This window comes from Erinaceus europaeus, chromosome 18, assembly GCF_950295315.1.
Source record: "Erinaceus europaeus chromosome 18, mEriEur2.1, whole genome shotgun sequence".
Classification (NCBI taxonomy): Eukaryota; Metazoa; Chordata; class Mammalia; order Eulipotyphla; family Erinaceidae; genus Erinaceus; species Erinaceus europaeus.
The window spans coordinates 38111012-38120707 of NC_080179.1; the positions used below are offsets into that span (position 1 = coordinate 38111012).

At 43.2% G+C, this 9696-nt stretch overlaps 1 protein-coding gene across 1 annotated transcript in view; it reads right to left on the minus strand.

Moving 5' to 3' along the window:
* Positions 1-9696, minus strand: part of MYO7B (myosin VIIB) — a 92097-nt gene that overhangs the window by 57404 nt on the left and 24997 nt on the right. The window contains exon 6 of the mRNA XM_060178098.1: positions 2738-2880. Within this exon, the coding sequence (XP_060034081.1) occupies positions 2738-2880 (143 nt within the window). The remainder of the gene's footprint in view (positions 1-2737; positions 2881-9696) is intronic.

Genomic DNA, 9696 nt, shown 5'->3' on the forward strand with positions numbered 1-9696 from the left:
TGTGTCTGTCTGAATGCAAGGTGGTTGGGAGGGGTGAAACAGTACGCTGTCAGGTACAGGGTCCAGCAATGCAAGGTATTTACAGGCAAGGGTCTCTGAAGTCAAGACAGCGCCCCTGGAGGGTGTGCCTGCTTTTTCATGTGCACAGCCCAGGTTTGAATCTGGCTCCCACTGCCCTGAAGGAAACTCCAGGCTGTAGTGTCTTCTCCCTCCCCACTTCCCATCCCCCTCCCTCTCCCTTTCCCTCTGTTACTTTCTCTTTTTAATTTTTGTTATTATATTTATTTATTTATTGGATTGAGACAGCCAGAAATCAAGAGGGAAGGGGAAGATACAAAGGGAGGGAGACAGAGAGACACCCACAGCCCTGCTTTACCACTCGTGAAGCTTTCTCTCTTTAGGTGGGGACCAGGGGCTTTGAACCCGGGTCCTCGTGCATTGTAACATGTGCTCAACCAGGTGCGACACCACCCAGCCCCTCTCCTTCTGTTTCATTTGCTATGTGAAAAGTCATCATGTAGCAGTGAAGCCCCAGTAATGACCAAATATCTAAGTTTCTGAAGGAAAAGGCAGCTCAGCATGTCTACCTTGCCGTGAGCCAGGCCAGGTCTGAGTGCCAGCACCACACAAGGGCTCTAGGACCAGGGGAAATGCCAGTTCTGTAGCGTTTTCCCCTCTGTCTCTCTCTATCTGAATGAAAATTCAGTCAGGGAACAGAAAAGTCATACAGGGAAGATGCAACTCCATAGAACTAAAACAAACAAGAGAGAAGTGTCGCCCCTTCGCCTCACCTTCCACCACCTCTTCCTCCCTCCACAGAAGCACAGGAAGTCTGTGTTCCTTCTAGCCATTACTAATGCCTTTGCTTATAGCATATCTATAAAGTTTCCCTGGGGGAGTCGGGCGGTGGTGCAGCGGGTTAAGCGCACGTGGCGCAAAGCGCAAGGATGGGCATAAGAATCCTGGTTCGAGCCTCCAGCTCCCCACCTGCAGGGGAGTCACTTCACAAGCGGTGAAGCAGTTCTGCAGGTGTCTCTCTTTCTCTCTCCTCTGTCTTCCCCTCCTTTCTCCATTTCTCTCTGTCCTATCCAAAAACAATGACATCAATAACTACAACAATGTTAAACAACAAGGGCAACAAAATGGAAAATAAATAAATACAAAAAAAAAAGTTTCCCTGGTACCAGGCAGTGGTGTGCCAGGTTAGGCACACACATTACAGTGCTCAGGGATGCATGTTCAAGCCCCCAGTCCCCACATGCAAGGGGAAAGCTTCATGAGTGGTGAAGCAGGGCTGCAAGTGTCTCTCTGTCTCTCTCCCTCTCTATCCCCCCATCCTTTCTCAATTTCTATCTCTATCCAATAAATAAATAAAATTTTTTAAGTTTTCCTTTTATATAAGAATATATTAATTGCTCTGGAACTTCTCAGTTTTTTTCAACCTATATCTCTTTATAGTCCTTCCATGCTAACACAGATGAATCTGCTTTGATGAAGGACAAACTCCAAACCTCTGAGGTGCCTGTCCACCCTCCCACCAACCCCCCAGCCCTTTCCTCATGTTTGCTGGCTCTGTACCTTATGTGTGAATGTGTGCATGTGTTTATGTGTGCATGTGTGTTTGTGTGTGTATATATGTGTGTACGTGTGTGCATCCATGCACACGCATTCTAGGGGTCATATGAGAGCACAACACCTACCCACAGAACCATCTCAACTCTTTTGTTGAGGATGACACACAAGCTTTGGGGCATAGTACAATATAAAAACATGGTTGGCCTGGGGAATAGCATAATGGTGATGCAAAAGCACTTCCATGCCTGAGGCCCCAAAGGTCTCCGGTTCAAACCCTAGCATTAGCCAGAGCTGAGCAGCTCTGACCTTTCTCTCAGTATCTCTCTCACTAAAATAAAGTATTTTCTTAAATGAAAGCATAGTGACTCATGCTTTAACAGTTACTAGGTGGGGGCCAGGTGGTGGCATAACTGGTTAAGCGCATGACACCATGTTCAAGGACTGGGGTTCAAGCCCTGGCCCCCACCTGCAGGGGAAAAGCTTTACAAGTGATGAAGCAGGGCTGCAGGTTTCTCTCTGCAGATGTCCCTCTCTATCTCCTTCCTCAATTTTTCTCTGTCCTGTCAAATTAAGTTAAATAAAGTTAAAATCTTAAAAATAAAAAGTTATTAGGAATTCAAGAGGGTGGCATCAGAACGTCAAGCTAAATATGAAACCTTTTTTGAACACTGTGTGATACTGGGATTCTATGTGACACCTTACTTCCTAGCCACATGGTCTTTTGGACACTGTCATCCCAGTCTCTTTCCACAGTCCCTGAAGACACACTCCACAGTCCCTGAAGATACACTCTTACCCCAGGGAACTGCTCAGGCCTCAGTGTCCATGTTAGTGGGAGTGAGGAGAGAGGGCCCTGAAGAACGAAGCAAGTTATATGGGCGCACAATTCAAGAAAGAAAATGCTGTCGTTGGTTTTCTTTGACTGCCAGGGAAAAGTCATCTTGGCTCAATTCTAATTATCCTTGGCTTCTCTCAGGTAAAGTGTGGGCTCAGTGGCTACCAGCTAAGGCCCCAGAGAGTCCCTGAGGCCCCTGGGAAGGGAGGTTGGAGAGTAGGAATGAGGGCAAAGGGCCCCTCAGGGCAGCTACCCTGGTTCCCTGGATTCCCACCCCACATAGCTGGGAGCTGCCCACAGGACCCAGGTACTGGCTAGAGGCCTCACCTGCCGGCAGACACGGGACTTCTCCAAGAGAAACTGCTCTATGCGTGCGCCCTCGATCACCCCACTGGGGTTAAAGTAGATGTCGATGTACTTCCCAAAACGGCTGGAGTTGTCATTTCTGATGGTCTTGGCATTTCCAAAGGCTGAGGGCCAGCAGGTGATATCCATGATGAATGGATGCAGAGGGGAGAAATGTTCAGAAGTGTAACATTAGAGTGTTTTTATAAAAGATAATGATAGATATAGAAAAGGACTGTTTCTACCCTAAGTCTGGAAACTGGTAACAATTACCAGATATTTAGGTTAAAATTTACAATCCCGGGAGTTGGGTGGTAGCGCAGCAGGTTAAGCACACGTGGCACAAAGTGCAAGGACTAGCATAAAGATCCCAGTTCGAGCCCTCAGCTCCCCACCTGCAGGGGAGTTGCTTCATAAGCAGTGAAACAGATCTGCAAGTGTCGGTCTTTCTCTCCCCCTCCCTGTCTTCCCCCTCCTCTCTCCATTTCTCTCTGTCCTATCCAACAATGATGACATCAATAACAACAACAATAATAACTACAACAATAAAATAACAAGGGCAACAAAAGGGAAAATAAATATTTTTTTAAAAACTTGAAAAAAAATTACAATCCTAGGGTAAGGGAATCATCTTACTATGCAAATCTTCCCAACTAGGAAGCAATATTTTCCAATTAGCCATGGGCAGTATTTTTCTACAAACTCTTTGGCCATCTCTGCTGTTTTTTGTTGTTGTTGTTGTTTTTCAATTTTTTTTCTTAGCGATTTAGTATTGGAGGGATTGGAGATTCAGAAGTCTGGTGGTGAGAAATAATATATCTTTCAAACAGAGTTATCTCAGAAGACTTCTCAGAGGAGGTGATCAATCCCTGAACTGAAGGACACTTAAGAAGGCATCAGACAGTGTTGGCACCAAGGGCACGTGAAGAGGAAGGCGATGGGCAGATCAGTTCAGAGGTCGGAAAACATGCAGAGCGGCCCTGGAAGGGGCATCATGGCTAAAGGACTGGAACCATAATATGAGGTTCAGAGCTCAGTCTCTGGCAATGCATATACCAGAGAGGCACTCTGGTTCTCTCTTTATCTCTCATTGATAAATAAATCTTTATTCGCTTTTTAATTTTATTCAGTTATTGAGAGGAACAGGAGGAGACAAAGAAAAAGACTCAGACATCACTCTGGTACATGTGCTACTGGGGATAAAATTCAGGACCTCACTTTTTTTGAGAGTCCCACACTCTGTCCACTGTGCCACTCCCAGGATCACATAAACCTCTATTTCAAAAGAGATCATGGTTTGATGTATGGCACTGAAGAAAAGGACTATGAGGAAGGGGACAGGGAGAGGGGTGAACAGTAGGGGTGCCTTTTGGGTCCTGGTGCCTGATGGTGGAAAAGGACCTAGCTTGGGGGTAAAAGTATTTTGCAGTCACTTGTCACAGCAACTGGACTGGACACCATTAACCTCCCCCAAAAAGAAGCATGGAGCATCCTGGGAGGAAGCTCAGGAAACAAAGCTTTGGACTCTCATGTGTGAGGTTGAGTTTGATCCCCAGTATGTGCCAGAGTGATATGCTGGTTCTCGCTTCTTCTCTCTGCACTAGTAAATAATAAATATGTAATAAAATCATGGAGAAAGAAATTTAACTAGATGATACCATGCAGGAGGGGAAGTAGTAGGAGGTACACAGAACCAAAGCAAAGGTTCATGAACTCCAAGCTAAGAAATTTGGAAGTGGTTCTGCATGTGGTGGTGAAGGTAGTAATGGCAGTGGCTCGTTAAGAAAAGGCTACTTAAATATAATTCCATCCTGACTTCCCTGGGCATATGATCTCACCAATGCGTCCTGGAACCTCACCTCCCAGAGCCCTGCCCACATGGGAAAATATAGAAGGAAAAGATAGAAATAGACTGGGAGTATGGATCCACCTGCCAATACCCATGTCCAGTGGAGAAGCAATTACAAAAGCCAGAAATCCCACCTTCTGCACCCCATAAAGATCTTTGATCCAAGGGGGGCAGGCAGTAGCACAGTGGGTAAAGCACACATGGTGCAATGCATAAGGATCCTGGTTCGAGCTCCTGGCTCCCCACCTGCAGGGGTGTCACTTCACAAGTGGTGAAGCAGGTCTGCAGGTGTCTTTCTCTCCCCTTCTCTGTCTTGCTTTCCTCTCTCTGTCCTGTCCAACAACAATGATAATAACAACAATGATAAGCAACAAGGGCAACAAAAGGAGGAAAATAGCCTCCAGGAGTAGTGGATTCATAGTGCAGGCACTGAGCCCAAGCAATAAACCTGGAGGCCAAATATATATATATATATACTTGGTCCATACTCCCAGAAGGATAAAGAATAGGGAAGCTTCCAATGGAGGGGATGGGACACAGAACTCTCGTGGTGGGAACTGTGTGGAATTGTACCCCTGTGATCTTACAACCTTGTCAATCATTATCAAATCACTAATAAAAAATAAAAAAGAAAAGGCAGCTTACAAGGAGCACAGTAGTAGTTTCGCCAGCCATGCATAGACCACTGATAGATGAAGAAAGGTCAAAACAGAAGGTATTTGGACCACAGCTTGATCCAATGTGCATTTTATAGGGAGGTTTGTTTGGGGGTGTTCGTCTGCTTGCTTTGTTTTGCAATATTTTATTTCTATTTTTTTTGGTGCAAACCAAAGTAAGAAAAACACTTTGTATTACATCACAATATATATGCACCCCTAAGTGCATATATAATTAAAAAGAAAGAGCTGTGAGCTGAGGGTATTTCACTGTGTGGTAGTCTGTTTGTTCTAAAAGGCTAATTCCATGACCCCTTTATGGGTTGGAAAGCATTCTGAAGGCACTACCACCTGGCATTAGTCACACCCCAACAGACAGCAAAGATGTTGCAAGGGGTCACGGAGCTTCATTTTGTGGAACCCAATGACAGATTTATCTCCAGAAAGAACCCGAGTTAAGTAGTTTTTTGTTGTTGTTGTCTTGTTTTGTTTTGTTTTGTTTTTACCGAAGCACTGATTACTATAGCTTATGGTGGTGCGAGGAATTGAACCTGGAACTTCAGAGCTTATGGTATCAGAGTCTCTTTGCATAAACATTATGCTATCTACCCCTGTGAGTTAAGTAGTTTTAAGTGGAGACTGACGAGTTGATTGTAAAATGGATGGACCTGGGGAGGTAAAACCCTTGGAACAGCCCAATTAGAAAAATAACAAATTGAAACAAGAAAAAGCACAAATAAACACCCTGATTGCACATCTTAAAGACCTAGAAAAATAATAATAAGAAGAACAAAGGAACCCTAAAGCAACCAGAATGACAGAAATAACTACAGTTAGGGCAGAAATAAGTAATGTTGAAAATAAAAAAACCAAGGGAGTCGGGCTGTAGCGCAGCGGGTTAAGCACAGGTGGCGCAAAGCACAAGGACCAGCATAAGGATTCCGGTTCGAACCCCGGCTCTCCACCTGCAGGAGAGTCGCTTCACAGGCAGTGAAGCAGGTCTGCAGGTGTCTATCTTTCTCTCCTCCTCTCTGTCTTCCCCTCCCTCTCTCCATTTCTCTCTGTCCTATCCAACAATGACAACAACAATAATAACTACAACAATAAAACAACAAGGGCAACAAAAGGGAATAAATAAAATAAATATTTTTTTTAAATTGCAAAAAAAAAAGAAAAGAAAACCATACAAAAGATCAACATAAGCAAAAGACTGAACAAAATCGACAAACCTATAGACTCAAAACAAAAAAGGGAGAAGACCCAAATAAATCAGATCATAAATGAAAGAGGAGATATCACAACAGACACATCAGAAATTCACCATATCATGTGAGACTTCTATGAACAACTATATGCCACCAAGCTAGAGAACCTGGGAAAAAAATGGATGATTTCTTAGATACCTATGAATTTCCAAAACTAAGTAAAGAGGAAGTAGATAACATGAACGGGACCATCACAGCTAATGAAATTGAAACAGTTATCAAAAACCTTCCCAAAAATAAAAGTCCTGGACCAGATGGTTTTACAAATGAATTCTACAAAACCTTCAAAGAAGAACTAATACATCTACTTTTAAAAGTCTTCCCACACCTATGGACATCTAATCTTTGATAAGGAGGCCCAAAGTATTAAATGGAAAAAGGAGGCTCTCTTCAATAAATGATGCTAGGAAAACTGGGTTGAAGCATGCAGAAGAATGAAACTGAACCACCTTATTTCACCAGAAACAAAAATCAACTCCAGATGGATCAAGGACATGGATGTTAGACTGGAAACTATCAAAAACTTAGAGGAAAATATTGGTGGAACACTTTCCCACCTAAACCTCAAAGACATCTTTGATGAAACAAACCCAGTTGCAAGGAAGACTAAAGCAGAAACAAACCAATGGGACTACAACAAATTGAAAAGCTTCTGCACAGACAAAAAAACTACCACACAAACAAGGAAACCCCTCACAGAATGGAAGAAGATTTTCACATGCCATACATCTGACAAGAGACTAATCATCAAAATATACAAAGAGCTCAGCAAACTTAGCAACAAAAAGCAAATGACCCCATCCAAAAATGGACAGAGGATATGAACAGAACATTCACTACAGAAGAGATCCAAAAGGCTAACAAACATATGAAAAGTTGCTCCAGGTCGCTGATTGTCAGAGAAATGCAAATAAAGACAACATTGAGATACCACCTCACTCCTGTGAGAATGTCATACAACAAAAAGGACAGCAGCAACAAATGCTGGAGAGGCTGTGGGGACAGAGGAACTCTTCTGCACTGCTGATGGGAATGCAAATTGGTCCAGCCTCTCTGGAGAGCAGTCTGGAGAACTCTCACAAGGCTAGACATAGATTTTCCATATGACCCAGTAATTCCTCTCCTGGGGATATACCCCAAGGATTCCATAACACCCAACCAAAAAGATATGTGTACACCTATGTTCATAGCAGCACAAGTCATAACAGCTAAAACCTGGAAGCAATCCAGGTGCCCAACAACAGATGAGTGGCTAAGAAAGCTATGGTATATATACACAATGGAACATTACACAGCTATTAAGAACAATGAACCCACCTTCTCTGACCTATCTTGGGTGGAGCTAGAAGGAATTATGTTAAATGAGCTAAGTCAGAAAGATAAAGATAAGTATGGGATGATCCCACTCATAAACAGAAGTTGAGAAGGAATAACAGAAAGGGAAACTCAAAGAAGGATCTGACTAAATTTGGAGTATGGCACCAAAGTAAAAACCCTGGGTTGAGGGTAAGGGTGGATGTTCAGCTTCATGGGGCGTTGGGGGGTAGTGGGGGAGATGTGATGGGTCACAGTCTTTTGGTGGTGGGAATGGTGTTTATGTACACTCCTATTAATTTGTAGTCCTATAAATCACTATTTAAGTAATATGAGAGGGGAAAAATGATTGCATGTCTCAAACTTTTTAAAGCACAGACTGAGTCATTTTAATGCATAGGCTGAGTCTTTGATATGTTGACCCTCTTAGAAGCTTAGTCCAGGGAGAACAGAAGCAACTGGTGGCATAGTTATATACAAATAATATCAAAGGACATAAAATCTGGTGATAGTGTGTATGATACAGAAAATCCTAACAAGGGCATTGCTCAAAGTTAACCCAATTGCCAAATAATGTGATTATAGCAATAACTATCTATTGCTTTCTTAAACCCTAAGAAAGCAGGAACTTCCCGCTTCCTCTATAGAGCCTATCTTTCCCCCAGTCCTAAAACCTCTGGGGTGTGGCTCACTTTCCTGCATATTTCTCTCAAGTCATACCAAATGATATTGCATCTGTCAATCCCAACCTAGTCAATGCAACAAGTACCACCTCAGCATGCTTCACCTCAGACTGTGTTCAGAGATGTCAGATGTGGAATGTCAACCCTTCAGCCTCATTACTCGGGTGAGACCTTTCCTTTCATGGTATTCTCTAATTCCATTCCAGGTGGTTCACTTCCTAACAAAGTCCCAAATCCTAGATATAGACCAGGTCCCGTAAGATAGAGCATATGTTCACATGCATCTATAAATTAAGGCAAAATATACACCAGAAAGCAAAAACACACAATAGTCTGTAGTGAGTCAGTATCAAATTTATAATGAAATACTGTCTACTTAGACTTAGATACCCTTCTCACCTACCTCCTATTACAGTTCTCTCACTCACTCCAAAGCTAACCTTATCAAATCAAGAACTGCAAAAGCTGAATAAGGGCAAGAGACTGGCATACTTTAATGATGACTCTTTAGTCACTATCAGGCCATTCCACCAGCTGGAGCCCTAATTGGGGCATCCTGAGATTCCCAAACAGACTTGATGGGCCTAGACCTCAAATAAATCCCTCTCTCCATTGTTACAGGTGAGTTCTATCAGGAACAACACAATAGATCCCTTTATGTGCCCCATTGGACCTTGCCCTCAACTTAGATCAACAATGGTAGAGAATATTCCATCCTCTGAAGGGAGGTTAGACAACATACTCTATGCTACACATGAGGAAGATGGGTCAATATTGGGGTAGCATGGAATGTTCCTACTCAGGACCACAGAATGTGAGCTCAGATCTAGAGGGATGCAGAAGTCACATAGGCTCCTAAGCAAATTATGGGCCCCAGATCATACCAAATCAATGGGGTTTAAAGTCAACAATATTTATACCCCTTTCCCAGATTAGGGAGCTACTCTCTTCCCTGATCCAGTTTTCTGGTCCTTTTTCCAGCCATGACATCATCTCCCCCAGACAATAACTTGGATCCACCGACATACCAGATTTCAGGCTCAGGGGAAAAAGAAAAAAACTAGTATAGCCACAGGTCCTTTGGAATTTAACTAAAATATGACTACTAGCTTTCTACAAAATGGAGGACACCCCAACTCTTCATCTGCATTATCCCAGCCCTTAGGTCCATGAT